This window comes from Vigna unguiculata, chromosome 1 (genome assembly GCF_037176805.1).
Source record: "Vigna unguiculata cultivar grain cowpea cultivar isolate G323 ecotype 2 chromosome 1, ASM3717680v1, whole genome shotgun sequence".
NCBI classification, from domain to species: Eukaryota; Viridiplantae; Streptophyta; class Magnoliopsida; order Fabales; family Fabaceae; genus Vigna; species Vigna unguiculata.
This window is the reverse complement of record NC_140792.1, coordinates 39,092,807-39,118,565: the sequence shown is the minus strand read 5'-3', so window position 1 is coordinate 39,118,565 and position 25,759 is coordinate 39,092,807. Positions and strand designations below refer to the sequence as shown.

Here is a 25,759-nt window from a genome sequence, read left to right as displayed (position 1 = left end):
CGGTTTTCAGATTACCGAATTTTGGTAGGAAAAGTTTAATCACAACACACAATCATAGTACAAATTCGATTGCGGGAGAACCAATTTCTTTGAGTAACAATATTTAAGTGTAGTTGGATAAGTAAACTTTGAGAGAGTCCACTGAGGAAATAAAAGCAAAAAGTGATCTTATATGGGAAAAAATTAGAAATATTATTAGTCTAACCAACTTCAAAATTCAAAATATTATCGCTTTAAGCAACTTCATTAGTATAGGATGAGGGGCTTCATATATATAAAAGTTTTATGTCTGTTGTATCTCCAAAAACTTTTATATCTATACAAAGGTTTTAACTCTCCTAAAAGATTTATTGAATATCTACCAATATTTGGACGTAACTAGTTAATAATAGTATATATTTCATGCAAAAATATTATTAATCGATGAAACATCTTTAAAATTATATATATATTAATTTACGAGTTTACATTGATATAAAATAAATATTTTGAAAGTTATTTTGGGTTTCTCGTGGAAATTTATTAATATATAAAGAATTCAAACCTTTTTATGTCTTGCTTTGCTCAAACAATTAAATTCTTATTCAAGAAAAAATAATATTGCAATCGAGTCTTGTCTTTACCAAATTTCAGCTTAAATTAATGGTTTTTCTTGTTTAATCGAGATAATTTTCCCTCAAACTAAAATAATTAAAAAAATCTTCTTGTTTTATGTATTTTATTTGATTATTTTATTTTAAATAATTTAAATGTGAATGTTCTTAAACGAGATAAGCGATGAATATAATGTGTAGGTGTGTAATATTATGATTTTTATATAACATATATCGTGTGTTGAGAATATAGTTATCTTCAAGAAAAGATGTGGAGATATTTAAAATTAAAGACTAATTTAAAATTAATAATAATAAGTTACTAAAATATCGTAGTTAATGTTGTATTCGAGTTTAAATCAAAATGAATCCTAACTTTTAATTCATAATAAATACTATTTAAGATATCAATAACTTAATTTATGAAGTGATGTCTAATTTAGTAAATACAGTGATTAATTATTTTGATATCTAAAATTAGTTTTTATTTGATTTTTGTTTGAAATATATTTAAACAATTTTTATGATCATATATTTCAGTTTTAAATTATTTTAGTTTATGTAAAATCATTTGTTTTTTCTTTGTATCCTTTTAAATTAGAGTCAATTTTCATTAATTTTTCAACTTTCATTCGTTTTTTATCACTGCTTCTCCGTTTTTATTTCTTAGTCATAACTTTATTTACTTTTTAATGTTAAATTCAAATATTTTAAATAGCATTTCAAGTTCAAATAAAAGGATTATGATTATATATATATATATATATATATATATATATATATATATATATATATATATATATATATATATATATATATGTGTGTGTGTGTGTTAGGAACCCAAGTGTGAGTCTAAGTCCCACAATGACCAGAATTGAGAAAATAGAGTACTATATAAGAATAAAGACCCATCAACCCATTGTCTTAAGGTTTTTGTTGAGAGTGATGTCAATGTCTTATGTGGTTGGGCTCAGGTCTCATTGTTATTTGTTCTCCCTGTGAAACCTCCTATGTATAAACCTAACAATATATTAGAGCTGTCAAAATCGATAATCCAACCTAATTTGACTTAATTAAACAAAAATATATATTTTTTAAGTCAAAAATAAATTATAATTTTAATTAAAATCTAAATAAATTTCAATACAATTCAAATACAAACCAAAATCACAAAAAATATAAATTATCTATATGTTGGCTAAAACAAACCTATCCAGACCCAAATGCAAAACTCAACTTAACAATAAATATTTGTGTAACCCTCTATTTGCGGGTTGGTGAGTCAACCAGACTCATCACGGATTCAATCCGGGTGAGCCAAGTTCTATGTGAACCGAGTCAAAAATCAACTTGTATTGAAATTCATAAAAAATTTTCAACGCAACCCGGCCAGACTTGTGGTGGACCGGGTTGACTCGCGAATTTCAATAAATTTTGACAACTCTAATATATATATATATATATATATATATATATATATATATATTTGTAATAAATAAGTTATCATTTTTTTAGTAGAATTTAATGTAAATCAAGTGGCAAAATTAATTTAAAATTAATTTAAATTTGACGCCAAGTTATGAAATTATTAGGTAGATCAAGGAAGGAAGTAACATTCATTTACTACCATGTTTGGAATTCCAATATTTACTAAGAAAAACCACAAATTCGAAGTGAGGTTTGTTTTTATTTCTTAACTGAAACCAGCATGACAAAGGTTTCACTTTAGCGTGGTATTCTTGCTTTTTCATGGTAGGTAAGGAAGTCACATTTTGCCTTCATTGGTGCATCACGGGTACCAAATGGACTTAAAGCGCCACACAATAAATTTGATTAATTTTAACCTAAACACAACTATTAATCCCTATAATAAAAGTTTTTCCAACCAGTTTTAAAAAAATAGTAAATATTTTGTAATATAATTTTAAATAAGTTATCTGTTTATTTTTTGTCAGTTTTTCTCTTCAACCAAATTGTAATATATAATGAAAATAAAAATAGCATATAATTACAAAAATATTATGTTATCTAGAATTTTTTAAAATCGTCTATTAAAATAATTTTTTTAATCAATAATTATTATAGAACGAAAAAAAGTTTTTTTTTTAAATATGTTTAGTTAGATAGCATGATTTTTTATACTCTTAATTTAATTAATATACGCAGAAAAAATATTTTAAAACAATTAGAGAGGACCGATTTCCTTAATTTGTAAAAAAAGTGCCAACAATACATGCGCAAGGCGCTCTTCACATTTTTATATATGATAAAAAAATATTATTTATTATTTATAATTTTATTGTAAATAAATTTAGTTATTTTTTATTTTTTATTTTTTATTCTATAATTAAAAAATGTTAAGTTTAAAAAAGCAATCAAATAAAAAAGTCAAATTTTAAAAAGTAATTATTTAAAAAATAAAAAAAAATTAATTATTTTAAATTAAAATAATATTTATTTAAAGAGTAAAATAAAAAATAATTGTGAAAAAAATATACAAATTTATATAATTCTCGGTCTAGGATTAAACTAAGAATATGAAAAAAAATTAATATAAAAATTGAAATCCTATTTTTAGATGAAATTTAAAATTGTTAAGAAATTAAATTAAACTGATGAAATTTATGAATTTTTATTTCTTTTAAAATTCTCCATACACACAAATATATTACTATCTTCATATATAGTATAATATCATACGTATTGAATCAAATATTCTTCTTTTTATCTTTCTAATTCATATTTTCATAATCTTTAATTTCGTATTGAATTCAATGTTTCATATTTTAAAAGTAATAATATTTAAAAACAATAATATATCACAATATAGAATATTTGTTATAATTCATATGCTAAAAACATATTTATTTATTTATTACATGTTTTAAAAATAATATAATTCATATGTTTGGAAAGCAATCATTTAAACCAATAGTATAAAAATTTCCAATTTTTCATTTCTCCATTCTTTTATCCAGTATTTTTCTTGGTTTCATCCCTCTTATTCCTATCTATTTTACAACCTTACAAATTGAACATTAGAATAAGATAGATGTGAAAACAACTCATTTATCATTCAATCAAACAAAAATAGTAGTATTATATTTGATAAAGGTGATACACCTTAACTTAATAATGTATTTGGTAAAGGTAATACGCCTTGAATTAGCAACAAATAACTCTCACTTTACACGTATTTTTATTTTAAAGAGCATAATTCGTTTTCATGAATGGTAGGTATGGTATGAGAACGAGAGTATGAATATGAATTATGTGAATTTATGTCTCACACGGGCCATCACATCATCGCATATCTGTCATCCGCATCATCATCTGCTACTTGATTACCATCTATGCATTATGCATGTTCAATTTTCAAGTGCTCCTTTCATTATTCTCATTATTCAATCTGGCGGCACAATTCCCGAGGCGACCCTAAGTACAAGAGGTAAAATAATAATAATAATAATAATAATAATAATTAATAAGAAATATTTAAAAGAAAAAGAGAGAAATTAAACGAGGCAACTCACGACGGAAGGGGCGAACATGGATCATGGAGCTGCTTCCTGTTATTCTCTCTCTAGAAAACGCAAAAGCGAATAACTGAAACCCTAGCCTCTGTTTTTGTGTTATTACTTCTATTTCACGCATCGAATTCAATTCTTTGAGATATGAATCTGTGAAATCAATGTGCCTCTATCGGAATCACAGAGCGAGTAACGGTTCCGTCGGCGTTTACCGGTAACCGCTATCATCGATGAAGTCATCGCGTTGGTGGCAGAGGACTCTGATCCTCGCTCTTCTCTCTGTCTCCGTTGTTGCTCCGGTCTTCTTGGTCTATCACCGTCTCAATCTCACTCCCTACGGTAAAATAAGAAAAAAAAACCTTAATCCCCTCTCATTGGATTTCTACGTTCCGCGTGCTCTCTTTCCGTTTCAGTTGACCTTTTTTTCGTTCCTGTTGAATTCCGTTGCAGCACGACGAGAGTTTCAAGAAGATATATCCAGTGTTGTAAGCATATTGCTTCTCAAGCTTGGTCACTTTATTTTGTTAATTTATTTGAATTTGAATTGCTTCGATAGCGTAAACTGTGTGTTGGTCGAAGAGAATACCTCCTAGATGGAATGTTTTGAAATACTTCTTTCTTTCTGTTTTTGTTCACAGTGAATTTTTATTTATCGGTGAGTTGAAAAGTTTGCCGGCCGATAGCTAACTGGAACTTCTTGGTTTTCAGTAATATTACTTATAGTTAAACCGAATCTTAATAGTTAATTATTATAACCGGAAGTGTTTTACTTTTTTAATGCGTCATCAGCTCCAATTGAAATTCTACAGCTTCCGATGCTCTACTGTGGAATGGGGATTGATTATTATTTTTTGTTTCTTGCAGACATTTAGGACAGATCCTTTACCGCTAAATGCTATTGAACAGGTAGTGGAAAATTTTATCAGAAATTTTGCCATCGTATTTAAGTTTAACTTTCTTCTGGTTTTCCCCATGAATTTGAGAATTGTTTTTTCGTTTGTTATTTTTGGCCCTTTTTTGTGCAATGCAGGAAGGTGCTGAAGAATTGGAAGAGCCAAAAGAAGTTGTTTATAAAGAAAAAGATTTTGGTTCAAGAAATAGTTCCATTCAACAAAAGATTAATGATTGTGAGAAATCTAAAATCCATGGGTGTAGAAATAGCATTTTGGAAAGAAATGGTTGGTGTTTGATGGTGCACTTTTGAAAATTTGTGGTTTACATAATGGCCCTCCAATCTGAAAATTTTGCCTTTTTCAAGTTTCAGAATTTAACCAGGACACAAGGCAAGACCAGAAAGCTCAGCAGAAAGAATTATTCTCCATCATTGGGGATGAGGTTTGTGCTAATTCTTTTGAATTACTGACATTTCAATTTGAAGGCGGCGAGACTGCTGCTTTTAAATTATTGGGTTTTTCTTATCCAAAAAAAGTTATTTAAAGATTCTTCCGTTGTCTTCCTGAGAGAAGTTGCAGTTCTCTCAAATTTCAGAAGATACAAAAATTCTTTTCATAATCTACATTTCTGTTAAGATCTTCATTTTTTAAGGGTCATCTTCCCATGTTATGTACACAGCCGCAAATTTGGGATGAATGCATGATTTGATTTTTGTTTTAAAAATAGCTGTAAATGCATGCGCATGACAGTTAAGTGAACCGAATTGATGTAAAATAAAAAGAAATTATCTGATATATCACTTGTGTGGTTGAGGTTTTATTTTCAGGTTGCAACTTCTTTGACCCTAATGTAAATGATGTTCATGATAAGAAATTGGATTTTTTCTTGCCCATAGTGCACTTATTACGCATTTTCTTTCACTATTCTAAATGAGGATTTGAATTTGGCTTTATTTGCAGAACATACTTAATACAACAGTCACACATAATCAGAGCATGCACGCTCATTCTCAAAAAACGACAGATGATAATGTTGAAGTGACAGATAAGAAATCTATGCCTAGAGCAACCCAAAATCATAATCATCAGAGTTCACGTCCTCAGCCTCGGAGAGTGTTAAATCATAAGGTTTTAGAAATTAAGGATCAAATTATTAGAGCCAGAGCATATTTGGGTTTTGCTTCACCAGGCAGCACCTCACGCTTGATGAAGGAGTTGAAGCTGAGAATTAAAGAGATGGAACGTGCACTTGGAACGGCTACTAAGGATTCAGATCTGTCAAGGAGGTAAAATTTTCTTGTGACCCTACAACTTGAATTTAGTTTGACAGTTATTTATTTCCTGTACTTGCTAAAATGTACAAGTTTCAAGAGAAAACTAATGCTTTGGTCCTTGAAAATACATTATTTTCTATTACTTCGCACAACTAGTTTTATCAATTGATTCCTTGTATGTTTCAATTTGCTTGCTTTTGGTCCTTTCAGTCTGGTTTGATTGAAGCAGATCAAATATACGAGGTTTTAGCAGAGAAAATTAGAAGTGGATGGATTACATTAAGAAACGTGTTTTCAGAGACCAAAAACATAATATTTTTTTGTACCAAGACCAAACTAAATCTTTGAAAATCTGGCAACTGCTTGTTTACCAATATAAAAGTAGTGACGGAGAACATTCACGCTTATCATTTTTATGTGATATGAACTGTTTAAAGAAAATGAGATGTTTTTTAATCTGAAAACAAGTGAAGTTCACAGTGCTTTGCAGAAAATGAGACACATGGAGGCTTCACTGTCTAAAGCAGACCGTGCTTTCCCAGACTGCGCTGCTATGGCAACTAAGCTCCGTGCAATGAATCTCAATGCTGAAGGGGAAATTCGTCATCAGAAACGTGAGACAACATATCTTGTTCATCTTGCTGCGAGGACTACCCCGAGAGGTCTTCACTGTCTTTCTATGCAGCTAACTGCTGATTACTTTGCCTTGAGACCTGAGGACCGGAAGCTTCCAAATGAAAATAAGATTAATGATCCAAAACTTCATCATTATGTTGTCTTCTCTGACAATGTTCTGGCGTGTGCAGTTGTTGTTAACTCTACTATCTCTAATGCCAAGGTAAATGCATTTCATAAATAGATTAGCTTTTATTTTTTGCCTTTTATTCTGGGGGGTTGTTAGCTTTTTTTTTTTCTTTTGCTTTTGGATAATGTTCAACCCCAATGCAATGCTGAGAAAAAACACTGATACTAGCAAATTCAATATTAACAAGATTGGCTATAATTTACTTTCAAGTTAGTAGTCCCTTGGTGGATACTTTTTCAATAGTTGATACCCCTTGTCTCTCCCCCTTATCAGCCAATTGCAGCACATATTCAGTATACGATAATTGTTTATACTCAAGATTTTTCTTCAACTAATATGTAGTAAAAACCATTGGGGTGGGTGGCCATATGATAGGCAGTATGGAATGCATGATTCTGGCACCAATTTGATCTCATTCCTATCTTTCCTTGAACCCACCCCACTTATAATTGGCATAAGATTTTTGAAATATTTCTGACTACACTGAAAGAGTTATCTTAGTTGCACTGCTGCTTAAGGCGTTGCAGAACATGCTGAAGAATTAAGAAGTCAAAGCAGTAAAATAAAAACAAAAGACTCAAGAGGACTTGTGATTTTTCATTATAGAATAACACTAATAAGTCAATCATCCTATAAAATACTTGCCTCTACATCATTAACTAATGAATAAACTTTGATTTTCTAGTTTGCAGGAGTTATTTCTACTTTATTAGTTTCTCAGCACTTTATAGAAGTGTCTAACTTGTAGCTAATACGAGAGATGCAGTAAGAAGAATGACATTATGAGATCTCTTAGGAAGTAACTCATTCCCATGAGAATGCAGTCTTATGTACCCACATCAAACCCTGTCACTTAATGTTGAGTTGTTGAAGGCTGTTTTATATATATATATATATATATATATTTGTGAGAAGTACTGACAGTATACTATTTTTAAACATACTTTATTATTGATTGAATTTTATTTGAAATAAAATAAATAAAAAATAGTGGGTCCTAACATTATTTAGGGAACCTCACTGTTGATTTTGTAGTTTCCAATAAATTTTAGTCAACAGTAGAAAGTGTTAAAACAAGTGTATTTTAGTGTGTTGTTAGTATTCATCTCTATTTATTTACAACACTATGAAAAGGACATAAATTGACCCATGTAGTAGATTTCACGTAATGAGGCAACCCTTGATTGTAATGTTATATTGGTTTATTGAGTTTGTGCAAAAATTCTTATTATTGAATATGCTGCCTGTCTTAAGTCTGTGCATGTAGTGACAACAAGAAAGTGTGACAATGACTTTTAAATTGCAGAAACAGGGGAAACTTGTTTTCCACGTAGTGACCAATTCACTAAACTTTCCTGCAATCTGGATGTGGTTTTTATTAAACCCTCCTGGCAAAGCCACAGTCCACATACAAAGCATAGAGAATTTTGAATGGTTGCTCAAGTACAATGCATTGAAAGAACAAAGTTCCAGTGATCCAAGATTTACTTCTGAGTTGAACTACCTGCGTTTCTACCTTCCAGATATCTTCCCTACTTTAAATAAGGTTGTACTTTTTGATCATGATGTGGTTGTGCAACAAGATCTCAGTAGGCTATGGAATGTTATTATGAAAGGGAAAGTAAATGCAGCAGTCGGCACTTGTCAGGAAGGGGAAACTTCATTTCATAGGATGGACATGTTCATAAACTTCTCAGATCCATTCATTGCAAATAGGTTTGATGTCAATGCTTGCACGTGGGCATTTGGGATGAACTTGTTTGATTTACAACAGTGGAGAAGACAAAATTTAACTGCTCTCTATCACAGTTATTTGCAAATGGTATGATTTAAGAAATGTTATTTTTTGTGTACACCTATTTTTTTCTCTGTTCAGAGAGACTGCATGTTGTTTTCCTCTCACACAGAAAATTTTCCTACATTTAAATTTCTTCAAATCTTGAGCTTGGCTTCTAGCGTTGATAACACAAACGACCCTTGAAATTGTATTTGCGTTAATCGTGGAATCCAGATGTTATTCAAAGAAACATTTTACCTTTTCTAATTTCAGTTGTTGAATCTAATGAGGATATGCGTCGAATGTCTTGTTTATTTTGCAGTTATATGGAAGACAGTTTCTTTCTATTAAAGTCTGATGCAACGAGAATTTGATGTGTTTCTCTATGCTGTTATTTCAGGGTTTCAAGAGGCCATTGTTGAAAACTGGAAGTCTGCCTTTAGGGTGGCTAACCTTCTATAACAAGACAATGATTTTGGATAGACGGTGGCAGGTTCTTGGCCTTGGTTATGACTCAGATGTTGATAAAAACCAGATTGAGCGGGCTGCGGTTATACATTTCGATGGAATTAGGAAACCGTGGTTAGACATTGCAGTGGGAAGATATAAAAGTTACTGGACCAAATTTGTGGAGTTTGGCCACCCTATCTTGCAACGTTGCAATCTCCAGGCGTAGCCCAAAATTTAAATATCACCTTTCGTACATGGCAGGTTTTATTTGAGTAATTTCCTGGCATATTAATTGCCTGCTTCTATCGATTCTTTATTGTTCTTGGCGATTCTTCTTGTAAAGCCTTTAATAGATGCATAAAATTTACGTCATATATATTTTTTAGAAGCTTAGCTAATTTGTAGGGACATTGAGATGAAATAAGATTCACGTAGGCATTTTAGCTGCTTGGAGGTCCTGTTGCTGGTTGTGTACATAATAATTCGTTCTCGTGCTACCAGTGTTTACCACCATTTTAATCCAATTACGCGCGGAGTTAAGTTTTACTTTCAGGAACTAATTTATACACAATTGTGGCTGCCATTTGAGTTGTAAAGTGTTAGTATATCTCATTATTTATGTTACATGAAGCAACGGAATTCAAGTATTATGCGTGTAATTTGCTTCTTCTGACTGTGCCTCGAAAGTAATGTCTTTATTATCCGTGAAGGATGTGATGTGCGGGGTCCAAATTATATTCTGCTTCTCCGCTTCTTCTTTTAATTGTCAGAAAGAAAGGGAGTATTATCTGGTCGTGATTCTTTGGACAAATACGTTTTATTACAGATTTATTAACTAAGTATTTATGTGTAAGCTGCTTTTAGAATTTAAATAAAATATATGTAAAATGTTTTTGCGTTATTTTAAGTTGTTTTCACCAGTTGTCTTAGATATTTTTTAAAAATAAGCTGAAAATAGGTTATAAATATTTTCGCAGTTTTTTTAATTGTCACAAGATAAATTCAAATATCTTCTGATTAGTACGTCTTTGTTTATTACGGTTATAAAGCATCCAAAGAAGCTTCAATCGGGTGTAAAAAATATGGGACCCTGAAGAGATTATGTGACGCGTGGAGAAAAATTATTGGGTTTTTGCAGATATGGATATCAAACGACGGGTTTTCAACCTATCCACGGTGTGTGGTGTATGGGCCGATACAGCACTTCCAATAATAATATTGACAATTTTGAAATATTTTCTATTGTGTATGAAATAAACTGCGGACCGTTACAGAAGCGTAGACGTACTGTGATTCATCACTGAAGAAAAATGGCATCCATCATCGCCGGCACCCCTACAACATCGATCTCTCGCGCAGGTCTTCTACTCAAGCGACCTCTTGGGGTCTCATCCTCCACCGTTCTTGGTGAGTTTTTCCCTCAAGGAAGATGATAATATAATTGATTTCTTTCAGAATAAACCTGCAATCAATTGATCTGTTTCTATTTCTCATTTCATTGTACTCAACGTTGTGAAACACAGGAAGTAGCAATTTCAGAGTGCTCATATTTCACGTTTAGACTGATAATTAGGTTTTAGATTATGCTATGCTTATGAAAGAACCAACAACATTTTTCCCTTACAATAACTAACATAACATCATTGATATATGGCAAACATAACTGTATAGGATTGCCAGCAATGAGTAGGGCAGGGAAAGTGAGGTGCTCGATGGAGGAAAAACCTTCCGTGCAGGAAAGCAGTTCAAAGGTGGGAATGGGAGCATCCATGCTAGCGGCGGCTGCATTCGCCGCAACCATGTCAAGCCCAGCCATGGCTTTGGTGGATGAGAGACTGAGCACCGAAGGGACTGGACTTCCCTTTGGGCTCAGCAACAACCTTCTTGGTTGGATCCTGTTGGGTGTCTTTGCTCTTATATGGGCTCTCTTCTTTGTCTACACTTCCACTCTTGAAGAGGATGAAGAGTCTGGAATGTCCCTCTAAACACCAACTCATTATAATGCATCGTATAAATTCCAAACACTCATCTCTTCCTCTGTAATATTAAAAATCTATTTGTGTATCCATCTTCAATCTTTCCAAGTTATTGATTTCTTCTTATGCACACCTTTCGCCTCGCTTATTCCATACATTCCTTATAACATGATGTTCAATTCTAGCTATAAAATTAAGTGGAAGTGGAAAACTATACAGTACAAGTACATGTGAAAGAAATACGTGCTTTTTCCATTATCTTCCTTACATGATTACGTGGATCATTTATATGCATTTACCCAGTAAACATCTAATTAGTCGTGACAATGAAGATAAGTGTTTTTGTCATAAGTGTACAGATAAAATATAAAATATAAAAATGTGATTGGGTCTAGAACTTAGTATTCAGCTTATAGTTATAATTGTATTGAATGTGCAATTCATTGTCTCGTTTGAGTGTCATTTACTATATCAGATTTTCATGTACACGTGTTAAGAGTGAGTTAACCTGACTCATACGAGTTAGTTCATCACGAGCCGGATTAAAATTGAGTTAACTTAATTCGGCTTACTTTATGATGATTCAGAAATTTTGTAATCCGGCTCAACTTATCACGGGTTGGTGGGTTAAGTGGATCAGCTCACCAAGTCACATAAAAAAATTATTTATATATTTATTTTTAAGTATTCAAATATTTAAATAATTTTTTAAGCAACTCATGAGATGACAATCACAGTAGAATCAAGAATCAATGTTTTCATCATGTTCACCACCAATATATGATGAATTGTTTCCAAGAAACTGTCCATATAATCCAAGAAAACATGGCTAATATTACACATTTTTTGTCATACTATTCAACAAGATATAAATAAAAAAACTACACATATTTTTCCTGCTAATTTAGAGAAAATTGTTTATAAGAGGTTGTTTGAGTAATTTACTATAAATATTAGAGTTAAAAATTAAAGTATCAACTTATATAACTTGACAATCAAATTAATTAAACATTCAAACTATTCAAATATTATTGAGCAACATTCTAACATTTAAAAATATGAAATTGTGAACATATATAATTAGTAATAGTAAATAATTATTAAAAAAATTAAAAAAAATATTAGTGGGTTAAGTGGGTCAACTCACCCTCAGTCCAGTTCAAATCCGTCTAACCCATGAGTTAAGTGAGCCGGGTTGAATTCAACCAATTTTTAAAAAAATTGAATTTTTTTTCAATCCAACCCGGCTTAAACCCGTGATGAGCCAGGTTGGCTCACGAATTGAAACTGATTTTGACATCTCTATTTTCATGTATCGGGTATCATGAGTCATTGGGTATACCATCTGAAGTGTTCATGTAAAATAAGTTTTCTAGATTTAATTGTTCTCAAAATCAGTTCATGATGTAAAAGACTTTTAGAGTTCAATATTCTTTTGGGCTTTGAAGCATGATGTGAGTGTGTCGATGTCATAAGGGGTGTTTCGTTATACTCCTAAATTTTCTTAATTAACCTCTCTTCATTCCGCCAAAGATATTCCAAAATGTAAAGTTAGCGTTTAAAGGATGCTGCTTTGACGCCTAGGCATATTATTCGAGGTGTCCTGCAATACTGACAACTCACAAGGTGGAGCGTTCTGGAATTTAATTAAAGTAAGATCATCAAAGTAACGTTAATTTAAAAAAAAAAAAAAAACTAAACGAATGGTTGGAAAATTAATTGTTACCAGCATCTGAGAAGGGGATCATAGCAAATTGAAAATCATGTTTGAAGTTGTAACAAATTGTAAATTTGACATGTTTTTTTTGGTATTTTATATTTTGATATTGACACTATTATGTTAAACTCGTTTAATGTGTTTAATTGCATCGTGTCAGGAATGCATACTAAATATTATTCAATATGATATGAATCATTATTTAGCGTTGATCACCAAAACAAAACTTGTAACTTAAGTGAGGAGTGAAGTTTGTATACATTTGTAAGATTTATATTCAATATTGTATGAATCATTAAATAGAATAATTAACTTAACGGATTTGTAAAATGAAATTTGAATCTATTTAAATACAGGTTGTCATAAAACTTTTAACCATAGGATAAAAAAGTTAGAAAATACATTACATTATCTAATTTTTGTTTACCATTCTTAATTAGTATCATAAATAGCTTCATTGATTAAATGAGTGTAGGACAATAAAAGTTTTTTTGTTAATAATTATTTTAAATATAGAAAAAGTAAGAACTTTCTGGTTTGTTAATTAACTATTTGTCGTGGAGAAGATGGTGGTTGTTGCTGGTAATGACAATGTGGAACACAACTATTTACTTTACTCCGCTATTCATTTGATATTGTCTTGTTAAAGTTGCATTTGCTTTTAACCACATACCATCATTTCGTATTAAGCGTGATAAAAAAACCAAATTGCGAATTCAACATGTAATTATTTTATTTTATTTTATTTTAAGTATTTAATTCTATTTCTTTGAAATTTATATTTATAATTTTATTTTAAATTTAATTTATTTAATTTGATTTGCATTAGATATAATTGAATAGTTTTTAAAATTTTAAAAGCTCAAATTATGGAACATTATTCATGATTGGAGTTGAGTAGACTTGAATCAAAAGTCGAGTTAAGTTAACTTTTATCAAAAGTCAAGTTGAGTAAGCTCCTAGTATAGTTAGAGACAAATTAGTTCAAGTCTAAGTCAAGTTATGTTAATTTGAGTCAAAATCAAAGTAAGTTAGGTCAGACTCAAGTCTAATTGAGTTGTTCTTAGCCAAGGTCCAGTAAGTTGGCTTGAGTTAGAGTCAAGGCTAAACAACCAAAGTCCATGTCAAGGCATGTTGGTCAAACCTAGGTTGACATGAACCAACCCAAGCCCAAATTGAACTAAGTTGTCCATAACTTAGGTCGAGTTGAGTCAGTTTAGATCAAGCCAATTTGACCTTGGCCTAGCTTGAGCTAAGTGGCCCAATCCCAAGTCAAGCCTTGTTGGCTCTAGCCTAAGTTGAGTCAAGTAAGTCTGAGCCCATGACTAATCAAGTCAACCCTGACCTAACTCAAGTCGAGTCGATTTAGGTTAGCGTTGAGGTGAGTCAATCCAAACTCAAATTGAGGCAAGTTAATGAGACTCAAGTCAAGACAAGAGGACCTAAAATCAAAAAATTTTGAGATGGTTCGAACTTATGTCAAGTCGAGTCATCTCCGATCCAAGTTAAGTTATGTTGTTTCGAATACATATCAAGTTGAGTCCAATCAGGATAAGGTTGGATCAAGAGATGGTGCAAAGTTTTGGCCGAATTAGGATTGGTGTAAGGCTAACAATGTGGGTTAGTCTTTCCCATTTTGATCCACCTAGACATGTTAAACTGAGTCAACTTGATTCACACAGATCGTTCACCATGAGTTACGTTAAAATTGAGTGAATCCAGTCTGACTTACTTTATAGCGAGCCAAAATTTTCATAAACTAACTTAATCATACACGAATTGGAAGGTTAAATGGATTGTCTCAGTGATCCATCTAAAATAAATATATTTTGTCTTTTTTAAATGTTAAAAGTTTCAAATGAATTGATTCCGAAACTGCATAATACGTACATATATTAAAATTTTCAAATAAACTGATTCTAAGTTGCAGTAACTTTACCTTCTCGACGAAGGTTGCATTTTCAGCGAGCTTGACATTTTCATCTATTTGGGCTTTTTCCTGAATTAAAGTACAAATACTTCATCTCGATCTTTTATTTCTTTTATAATGGGTTTATCAGATGAATATATACTTAAAATATATAGAACCCACCAAAACAAACTAAACAAATACATATAATTATGCAATGAGAATGGTAAGAAATAGAAACAAGGTTAAAAAAAAAAAAAAAAAGGTGTTGGTAGTAGCATGGCGATTGAAGCAGCTGTTGAGGAACCTAAATCCTATCTGAATGAATTTGCTGGAGTTTGTTTTGACGCATCTAAATCCAATCGAACGTCGATTGCATCGGGGAAAGAAGTGATGATTCTAAATTGAATCTTCCTCAATTGAAGGGCAAAGTCCAAGGCCTGGTTCATGGTGGTTCGAGCACCCGCTATTGCTTCAACAAGCTTTGCATCAGTCAAGTAAGTGCTGCAGATGTGGCTCAAGATTTTGCGGTGTCGTTCTTGGAATCTCACAGCTCTTTCCTCCGCCGCTTCCAACGCCTCACTAACCATTTTTAGTTTCTCTGCAGCCAGGTGTTTCCGCTGCCATCTCTTGATGTTTGGGACGCAAAAAGAGAAGGAGGCGGCAATGCTTATACCGTGAACGGTGGAGATGAAGCGACGCAGAACAGCGAACGAACATGGTGGAGATGAAGCTCTCTATGGTGTGTACGAAATAGACGGAAGTTAGGTTTTCTTTGACTGGAAAAAGATGAAGCGGAGGGAAAGTAAATTAATTTAACTGCTGTTTAATTTCAATTTCAACTAGTTTTTTTTTTCTTATTAATATTATGGGTCAAGTTACTCTAACTCCGCTCGAATATGCATAAATCGTGGATTAACTGAGTTGAACTTATATTGATCCATAATGGGTAAAAATTTTATTTTTTCATCCGGCTTCTGCTTCAACACGTGGTTAATCAGATTGATTCACGAGTTTGGCTCACTTTAATATGTATAAGTCCATCTCGTTTTGATTTGTCTTACATTTAACCCAAAAATGAATTTTTCTAATCCATTCGATGTAACCTTTGATTCGTTGACTATATATGAATTTTAATAAATTTATTTTTATTTAATTAAATTCATAGAAATAATAATTTTTATAAACCTATTAATTAAAATAAGTAGTATTCATAATTTTTAAGTAAGCCTGTTGAAAATAAATGATTTCGAAATAAATTGAAATAAGAGAATAAACACAAATAAGGAAGAGAATGAGCGAATTACTTTTAGATGTACAGGAGAAGAAACGCAAATGAGCAAGTTGCTTAGAAGAAAACGCACAATATGTTATGCTAGTCCCGCTAGATCTCAGGAATTTAAGTCAATGTAGATTATATGCACCAAATGCAAGTCCGTCCGTCATTATAGGTTATGCGAGATAGCCTAAACAGGTCAGCGAGCTAAAATATTCAGTCACCCCATACTTTTTCTTGCATAACTATGGGTCGGTCTACATGGCCTTTGTGGGACAGGCCTAAGCAGGTCTACAAGCTAAAATATTCAATTTTTCGCAATTTTTTTATAATGATATTTTGATCCACATTTTTTGATTCATTTTTAACTTATTATTATAATCACTCTTGAATCATCACATCATTACAAAAAATCAAAATAAATGATCTAAGAGTAAATAAAGTGTTATATTCAAATTAGATAAAAAAGTGAGTCAAAATATTAGTATTTTTTTTTCATACCTTCATTCACATGATTTATCCCGCATTGTCATCCCTCTTTAGTGAGACTTAGGTGGGATTGATACAATCTAATCCGGATTGCCGTGGAAGATGATACTTACCTTGCCACCATGTGAGAGGAAAAGAGCGAGGAAGTAAGGAAGGATCTACGTTTCCATCTCCATGACCCTTTTGAGCCTTCAACAGGAGAATGCCCTTTTCGAGTATATGTTAATGAGGTTTGGATCCCAAAACGTAAACAACAACATTTTAAAAAAAAAAAAGAATTGATTCGGGTAGCACGATGAGAAATATAGAGAAAATATTTTGGACATTCTTTGAGTGTTCATGCAACTGCATCAACAAAACATTGTGTATGGAGCAAAAGGCCATTGCATATTCTCACATTCTTATAATAATCTGTCTGCGACTAGCCAAACACTAAATCACGAGTTTCCCATTCTTATGCTAGTCACTACTTATCTTCCTAACTCGAGAACTGTGATTATTTGTATGCATGGTGATGCTGCAACGATACTTGTGAAACATAGTTACTGATTGGTTGATTTGTCAAAAGAGAAGAGACCCAGTTCCCCGAGATGAGGATCAATATCTTCGTGGTGTGGATCTTGACACACTTCACGCTCAGTGAAGACCCAGCGTCCACCTTCGGTCTTTATCATGTTCTTGTTCAGCTCTTGCCTCCAGTTTGGTGGCACCTTATACTCGTCCTTCAAGAAGTCACATGCCTTGTTCACCAAAGCAACGTCCCTCTCACTCGTCCTCTTGAATGGATCATACTTCGAATGGTATCTGCCATAATCAAACCTTTCATATCAATTCCTCATATACCTATATATTCTCAAACTAAATTACTTTATCTTCTTCACTTTGCTTTTAAACCTAAACATCTCAGTTTCAACTTTTTCGATTTAAGTAAATTTTAAAATTACTTCTTTTAGAACAGCATTTTAAAGAAATTTAACAACTTCTTTCTTTTCAATATCAGCTGTGTTAGTTTTTACTTTTATAAATAATATGTTAAACATAAAAAACGCAATACAAATTCTTAAATTCATTTTATGTAGTATTTGAAGCATAAACAATTGAATTTTAACAAAACGATTGATGCTTAAAGAAAATACTTTAAGAACATGTATTTTAAGATTGAATTGGAATGAAATTAACTTCAGTTATATTTACAAAAGTATTAATATTTAAAACAATAATTGAAGGATTTTTTTTTTATGAATGAGAACAAATATAAGTATCCAATAAGATAACATAAAAATTTAGAATGTGTTTTTTTATAAAATAAAAGTAAAAATGTTGAAAGAAAATCAAAGAAATTTTAGAAAAGTTGAATAGTTTTTTTTAAAAAAATATGTTAATATTATTTTAATATAATATGTATTTATGATTATACTTCTAGAGAACTATGATTTCATGAGAAGTGATTCTCCATAACTATCATTACGGAAGAATTTAAGGACATGTAGTGTAATAGAAGTTATATAGAGATACAAATTTATTTATTTTTTAAATCCATGTATATGAATTGTCTAAAATTAAATAACGTGGCTTATAAGTGGAAATAATTTCTTATAAATGTGTAAAATATTTTTATTTATAAAATATTCGTAAATATATATAAGAAAACATGGGCCCCATTTAAATTAATTTGTTTTCTGAAGTAGTCAATAATAGCAATGGGCCTGCTGGTCCCCTCCATAACAAATTATTCACTTCTGTTGGCATTTTTATGCTGATTGACACCAGGAAAAACATAAAACAACACATTTTTTAAAATATCATTTTCAATCATAATTGATGCAATTATTTGATAGCTTATTTATGATAAGATATTATATGGTACAAAATTCAAATCTAAATCTTATGAAATCTTTGTATTAACACGAGCTGACACAAATAAAAATAAAATAAAATTTAGGTATTATAACATCTCTTCACTAAAAATATGTTGATATAATATAAAAAATAAGATTAAAAATCTTAAACAAGTTTATCTGTCATAAGATCTTGAATTAAAGTAAAATTTAGAAATTAACAGAGATGATTTAACATTTTAGTGTTTGATTTTCCTGTCATCACATAATTTACTAATTATTTAGCTATTTTTTTTTTATATTTCATTGTTTACAAATTTTTTTGATACTCTTTTTGTTTGTGGTCTTTCTTAAATTATTAGAAGATAGAACAGTGATATTTTTACAGTTAAATTTTGACAATTTTCCCATTTAATCTGAAATTATATTTTGTAAGTGATTTTAAAATATATAAAAATAAAAAAAATGAAAAACTATTTAAAATATGTCAAATTCAAGTTTTAAGAAAAAGTAATCAAGATTTAGTTTTTAAAAAAATTGTAAAAGATAATGGTATTTTTACACTCAAAAATTATATATATTTGATACTACTTTTTATTATTTTTCACTCTTCTTTTTCTTTATAAATATGTATGTATATATATATGCAGATGATGAGAGAGAGGGAGAGTACAGTGAAAAATAAAAAGTGAAAAACCTAAAGTTAGAAGAAAAAACAGAAAGGACGATGATGTCTTTTAGTTCCTGGCTGAATACTGAAAATTTTGTTCTATTTTGTAGCTGTCATGATTTACGTAACCTAACTTTTATGATTTCTAGCAAAAACTGTTGAAAAACAAATCTTTATGATTGGGTGAAGTGAGTTTTGTGCAGAGAGAGAGTGGTTGAGATGGTGGTAAACGGTAAAAATGAAGAGTTTTTGTGTGGTTGTTGAAATAGAGGAAGGAGAATAAAGAAGAAGAAAGCGTATAAGGAAGTAAAAGAACTCACCCATCAAGCAAGTGCATCATAGCCTCCAAGTTATGGGCACAGGCAGGATCACCATTGGGGTTCAAGAAAGGTGATTTCTTATGATCCAACTCCACCTCCTCCCCAACGTGCAAATAACACCAAGGCAACCAGTGGACAAGCTTCACCACCCACGGCGGCAACCCCTCGTTGAACACCAACCCCGGCGACTGCGGCACAAGGTCGTGCTTGTTAAGCACCCTCAGCACCTTCACCCCCAGCTCCCCCTCCAACCTATCCTTGAACCTCGCATTCCCCACCCTCGGCCCCGAAAACGAAAACACCGAAACGTGCGCTTTTCTCCCACTCTTTCCCACACTCGCCCCACTCTCCGTAATATCGTAGGCACTCAGTATCGCCATCGCACTCCCCAGACTATGCCCCGTTATCGTAATACTCACCTCTTCATCGGAATAAATCGCCATCAACCGTTTCACCTCCCCGAGAACCTGCTCCCTCGCCGAGTACTTACAATACCCACACTCCTGTTCCTTGTCCGTGTAAAGATCCAAGAAACCAGCCTCCACCTTTACACCCTCGTCGGGACTGGGGATGAAGGGAGCCACCGGTCTGAGGTAGTTCGTCAGGTCAGCCACCCACTCCATGTTCGTCACCGTCCCTCGCCACGCGATCGTGATGTCCCTCCGCCCCAGACGCTTGCTGGTTGCGTCGTCCGACACCGCAATGAAGCCCGACCAGTTCGCGTGCTGGCTCCACGTCTTGTCGGCCCACCGCGATTTGCGGAAGAATTTGGGGAGGTTGATGTTGGCCGTGGCGTAGAGATAGCGTGTGACGTTGTATCCCGCGTTGGGCATGTCGAGGGATTGGAAGAACTCGGGTATGGAGTACTTGCAGCTGCCGCAGTATTTGGAGTAGGGGTCGTAGTCGAAGGCGTCGTAGCAGGCCTGGGCCATCTCCCCGTAGCGGATCAGCTCGGTCCGCATTAACGGGTCCAAGGGTTCCAGAAGGCCGGCCCAGTTGTCCTCCCCGTGGATCTTTCGCCACACCTCCGCCACTGCCTTTTGTTTCTTCCCTTCCTCCTTCTCGATGCTCTGCACTGTAGATGAAAGCGTTGCACTGCATTTTATGTTGGTTGTGTGAGTTTTTGAAGCTTTGGTGTCTTTGGGTTTCAGTTTCTTTACGGTGGTTGGTGGTTGGGATAGGAAGGTGCGGGCTTGGTTCTTCTGTGTTTGTGGGAAAGGGACGACCATGGTTGCCATTGATGAAGCCATGTTCTTGAGGTTGAACTCGAGAAGTATGAAAGGATAGTTCTTGCGGATTCAACTACAAATAGATCGATATATATTTCCACGATGTTGATATTTCGAAGCCCAAAAAACTATAAAAAATAATTTATTCTTTTTTTCAAATTCAATTATTATTGAAATGAGCTGTCAAATGGATATTTTATATTTTTAAGTAGAAATATCATCCCTGTTTATGCTTATTATTGAGTCGAGGACAAGAAATGATGTGTTCCGTGTGAATCACAGACTCTATTTCCAGACACATGGTGATTCTTTGGCCCATTTCCATTGTCCATCATTTCATTTGTTAATGTAGATACGTGTCTTGGTTTGATTTCATAAACAATAATCACAGTAATAATGCATTTGAAAAATCACTTTAAAAACACTTGTTAATTTTAAATTCAATGAATCTTCTATGCTGCTCTAGAGGATAACATTTTTTATTTAGTTTAGATCATATATTATACAACATCAGAGATGCTTAAAGCTTTGTTGAGTACATTATTGGTTAGTTGTGTTAGAAATCATTAATAAAGTTTCTACTTTGGGTAAGTGCGTTTAATGTATACGATGTCTATATTTGTGTTGTCGCTTTACTCGTGCATTTAATCGAGTGAGTTGAGATATTGTTAATAATAATTGACAAAACGAAAATAGAAATAAATATCTCGCAGAGAAATGCTCGCTGAATTTTGAATTTCACCTGATAACTTCATGTTCCAGTTTCATATGTAAGAATTGGTGTACAGGTTTTTAATTAAAAGTACTTCAAGCATGATGAAGTGAAGTAAGTTGAAAAAAATTGTGAGAACGCGTGGCTGGCTGAAGTTTTAAACTTGAAACGTTAGGTGAGAAATAATATAAAGAATTGTCTCCACGTTGAAAACAAGGCGCACATGGTCTTCGTTAGTGGGACCACCTTTGCTCGTCCTTCACCATATCAACAAATCCTCACATCTAATCTTCACACTTTCACTTTCAACTTTTCTCAATCTCAAATTAATTCATAAATAATAAGAACAATACTACTTAAACGTTTATTTTTTTATCAACGTCTATTATGATAATGAATTTAAATAAGTCAGTCTCATCGTGATAAGAGGGACAAAGGAAGGTGATTCCATAGAATAAAAAATTTAAATATCCTTATATTTTTTATTATTATAGGTTCTTTGTATCTACTGACTTTTTTTTATATTTTCTATTAAATAGTTTATAAAATTGTTTTATGAATTATTGTCATTTTCTTTCTTTCATTTATTTTTCGCAAACTAAAACATGTTGAAATGTTGCAAGGGGACCACACAGAGATTCCGTAAATTGTAACACGATGATAACATTATGATAAGGGAAGGCATGCTTCACCGGATCAATTTGCATCCATTTATAAAGTATCGATACTTCAATTTAGATTACGTATATGTGTTCAATACGTATCGTGTTTGATATTTTACCGATACTTTTTAATGAAGTATCTAATTTATAAAATCATAATACAATACAATAAAATTTTTAAATAGTGACCAATTTTAGTAAAAAAATAATTAGTTACTATATAATGACCAAATTAAGAGCTAAAATAGTTAAAAAATTATAATTGATCTCTAAATTGATAATTAAAATAGTTTCAATTATGAATTGATTTTTAAATTGGTCACTAACATTAGTTACCAGGTTTTGGCTACCCAAATAATTGGTCTCTAATTAGGAAATTTGGATTCACACATTAACAATTATATATTTATTTATTTGTAAAAGTTATTGTACACTCTTCAATATTCATATATCACGTATCTATCACATATCGTATCATATTATTTTAAAAATAAACATATCGACGTATCGAATATGTGTCGTATCCGATATACTATCGTATATGTGCATCATTAACCACCATAAAAGATAAACACGTAAATCTAGATCCTCTTAAGGATATTAGCGCCCATTGATGATTAGTTCACATGCGTCAAGGGAATTCATAATTTCCAGTTCAATTAAATTTTAAATATTTAATAAATTTTGAGAATTTTAATTAAGACGGGTATGGCTTCCGTTCCGATGATAGAATTGAGGGAGAATAAAGAAGAGATGGATTTGAGGAAATGTAAAAAAAAGAAAAAAAAAAAAAAACAAGATTTTTTTAAGGATGGTGAGATGAGAGTGAAAGTATTCGAAAGTAAAATTTGTAAAAATTTATAAATAATTTAATGAATGTAATAGATATAAAATGATTAAATTAAAAATTTATTCGTAATATTAAAATTAGTACAGATAGAATAAAATAAAATATAATAATAATTATTAATTTTAGTATTATTATCATTATTATTAATGTTATTAGTTTTAATATTATTATTATATTATTAATGTTGTTAATATTATTATTATTAATATAACTATTATTATTATTATTATTTAAAATAATTTTAATTATTAATTTGTATGAGATTAGTTTGAATTTGAAAAAAAAAATATTTTTACATATTTGTTAAGTTGAAATTTTAAAAAAATTATGGATATTTAAATAAATTTGTATGTTCTTAATTGTTTTTTTCTTCGTTCCTTCATTCTCGTAAGGATGAGAATATTTTATCCATCATTATCCATGTCTTAAATAGTATATTCCTAAAAACAACACTTAATTGAATTTTTTAAATTTTTATGTACTCAAAAAATTATATTTTTTTATTAAATTTGTGTTATTTAAGTTTTCCATTAACATATGATTGTTGTTTAGAAAATTATAATATTATAGTATCATATTAGTTAAATCTAATTTTATAAATTTATAATTTTATTAGTTTTTTTATTAGGTTTCACCATCTTCTTTTCAAGTCGAAAGGATCTTCATATTCATCATTCCAATAAAATCAAGTTTTAAATGATTCTTTTTCTCTCAATTTTTTTTCACTTTCCTGTCCCAACCCTCAACCATTGAATATCATGATCATGAACTCCATTTTTACTGCACATAACCTTTGCGTCTTTAGTCTTCACATGAATCCCATCATCCCTATTGCATCGCTCGGCTAAACAATCCCCCCCCCCCCCCATGTGTTAAAAAAAATTGAAATACACAGTAACTTTACAATTAGTTTGGATAAAGTTGGTGAAATATCTTAAATTTCAATTTTATTGTTTGGACCAAAAATTTAATTTCTATTTTACGGTGAGTTCAACTCTATCTTCAAGTCTAACTTAACTCAGTTTGATCTTAAGGGTCTAAGCTGGAACTTTGGCTCGTGTCAACTGGACTCAACCTTCAATGTGAGGTTGGTCTTGCTCGACCTTCGATCTGGATCGACACGACTCAACGTTGGACGAAGACCAACCGACTTGACCTTCGGTATAGGTTAGTCCGGCTCGACCTTCAACATGGGTCAGTCTTACTCGACCTTCATCTCAGGCCAACTCGGCTAAATCTTCGGCCCAAGCAGACCTAACTTGACATTTGTCTTAGGCGAATTCGACTCGATCTTTAGTCCAGGACAACCTGACTCGACCTTTGGCCCTACCTAGGCCAACTTGTCTCGAAAGCAATTTCACAACTTAAAGAATTTCAATTTCCTTATTTCTTGAATAAAATTCAAATTCTACTATTTTAATTATTTAAAATACCTTATTAAAATCTCTTAATTTTAATTTTCTTATCCAAACATATAATTTTCCTTGAAAAATTTTTAAATTGTTCATATAAATGAATTACTCTCTTAAATTGCTTCATCCAAATATACCATTAAGTTTTTTTCACCATTTCATTTCAAAAATGTAAATTTAGAATGCACCGTCCCAAATTCACTCTCTCTATATTGAAGGTATGGTTAAGCGTGGTTGTTTTGGTTTTCTTTGTGATTGTTTTTGTGGTGTTGGTTAGTTGATGTGAAAGAACATATCATTTTGGTTTTCTTTGTGGTTGTTTTTGTGTTGTTGGTTGGTGGGTGAGATAGGAAACGCAATGCTTGAGGAACATTAAGAAGACAGTGAAACCATAATAAAAGGAACACCTATATTATAAATTATGAAACTACAAAATTTATCTGCCGATAATTAAGTAAATCGGTAAAAATGAGGATCATTCACAACAAACACTATGAAAATAATGACCATTTAAAATATTTAATAAAAATAAGGATCATTCGCAACTATCACTTTGAGAATGAAGAAAAAAAAAGTATTTAAACCTTAATTTAAACAGATAAACTAACTACAACTTTTGATAATAAATGTAATAAATTAAACCAAATATATAAATATAGAGATAAGATACGTGATTTATCTTCTATCGTATTTGTACGGATTTTGCTACATCTCTGTATAAATCTTTTGTCAATAATGTTAATATAATTCTCTGAAAATTTACATTCAAAATAAAAGAGAGGTTTCTCAAAACATTTAAAGATATGAATTTATAGAAGTATAGGTGTTTTGTGATGCTTATCCTCGGTAACATTTTATGTTTTAATGTCAAAAATCGGTTTATTAATTCAAAATATAACGTAATAAAAACAGATGGAGTAATTAACTGAAATTATTTTATCTATAGAGGAGAAATAGTTATTCAAAACTTCACATTAACACAATTCTAATTCGTTTAACCCATTCCATATTATTCATTCATCTAATTATATGATCAATTCAATATTATTCATACACATAAAAGATGAAATTTGAAAATTTATATTAAGTATTAACACCAAACAAAGATAATACATATTTAATTTATATTGTTGTATAGTTTTTAATTGGTTTTTCATTATTATCTTACCAGACCTTTGTTGTTCATGAAAGCTAGAGATGACAAATAAACTCGTTTCTGTAGGTATTGTCCGAACTCGTCCTCGTTTTGACGGCGAATTCCCGCATTGACTGGGTATGGGTATGGGTATGGAGAATCTCCGATTTTTTCAATTGGGGACAAGGATGGGGATGAGGATGTACATATCCCCGCCATAATACCCGTCCCCGCCATATATT

The 25,759-nt window shown here is 31.7% G+C and overlaps 3 protein-coding genes across 4 annotated transcripts; 2 read left to right on the top strand and 1 right to left on the bottom strand.

Moving 5' to 3' along the window:
- Positions 1 to 4,105: 4,105 nt before the first annotated feature.
- On the top strand, positions 4,106 to 9,992 carry LOC114178293 (putative galacturonosyltransferase 6). Of its 2 annotated transcripts, none has more exons than XM_028064127.2 (9): positions 4,106 to 4,462; positions 4,574 to 4,608; positions 4,988 to 5,029; positions 5,154 to 5,301; positions 5,388 to 5,458; positions 5,977 to 6,302; positions 6,771 to 7,128; positions 8,402 to 8,917; positions 9,273 to 9,992. In XM_028064127.2, the coding sequence occupies exons 1-9, from the start codon at positions 4,354 to 4,356 to the stop codon at positions 9,546 to 9,548; spliced, it is 1,881 nt and encodes a 626-aa protein (XP_027919928.2). In that variant the 5' UTR covers positions 4,106 to 4,353; the 3' UTR covers positions 9,549 to 9,992. The 2 variants fall into 2 exon arrangements, with proteins under 2 accessions (XP_027919928.2, XP_027919919.2); XM_028064118.2 differs by having other exon boundaries at positions 5,382 to 5,458.
- A 500-nt stretch (positions 9,993 to 10,492) lies between these two features.
- Positions 10,493 to 11,428, top strand: LOC114178306 (photosystem II reaction center W protein, chloroplastic-like). Its single transcript, XM_028064139.2, has 2 exons — positions 10,493 to 10,729; positions 10,994 to 11,428. Exons 1-2 carry the CDS (start codon positions 10,633 to 10,635, stop codon positions 11,305 to 11,307), a joined length of 411 nt encoding a protein of 136 aa, XP_027919940.1. The 5' UTR covers positions 10,493 to 10,632; the 3' UTR covers positions 11,308 to 11,428.
- Positions 11,429 to 16,992: 5,564 nt separating this feature from the next.
- LOC114183528 (phospholipase A1-Igamma2, chloroplastic-like) lies at positions 16,993 to 20,818 on the bottom strand. The gene is made up of 2 exons (XM_028070582.2): positions 19,518 to 20,818; positions 16,993 to 17,493 (listed from the first exon to the last, which is right to left on the bottom strand). Exons 1-2 carry the CDS (start codon positions 20,765 to 20,767, stop codon positions 17,232 to 17,234), a joined length of 1,512 nt encoding a protein of 503 aa, XP_027926383.1. The 5' UTR covers positions 20,768 to 20,818; the 3' UTR covers positions 16,993 to 17,231.
- Between the last annotated feature and the right edge of the window lie 4,941 nt (positions 20,819 to 25,759).

Excerpts from the sequence above, each read along its gene's own strand:
- LOC114178293 (XM_028064118.2), top strand. The coding sequence starts at position 4,354 with ATGAAGTCATCGCGTTGGTGGCAGAGGACTCTGATCCTCGCTCTTCTC. Across the intron at positions 5,459-5,976 it reads TCTCCATCATTGGGGATGAG|AACATACTTAATACAACAGT; the intron begins GTTTGTGCTAAT and ends CTTTATTTGCAG. Across the intron at positions 7,129-8,401 it reads CTACTATCTCTAATGCCAAG|AAACAGGGGAAACTTGTTTT; the intron begins GTAAATGCATTT and ends TTTAAATTGCAG.
- LOC114178306 (XM_028064139.2), top strand. The coding sequence starts at position 10,633 with ATGGCATCCATCATCGCCGGCACCCCTACAACATCGATCTCTCGCGCA. Across the intron at positions 10,730-10,993 it reads CTCATCCTCCACCGTTCTTG|GATTGCCAGCAATGAGTAGG; the intron begins GTGAGTTTTTCC and ends ATAACTGTATAG.
- LOC114183528 (XM_028070582.2), bottom strand. The coding sequence starts at position 20,767 with ATGGCTTCATCAATGGCAACCATGGTCGTCCCTTTCCCACAAACACAG. Across the intron at positions 17,494-19,517 it reads ATGATGCACTTGCTTGATGG|ATACCATTCGAAGTATGATC; the intron begins GTGAGTTCTTTT and ends TGATTATGGCAG.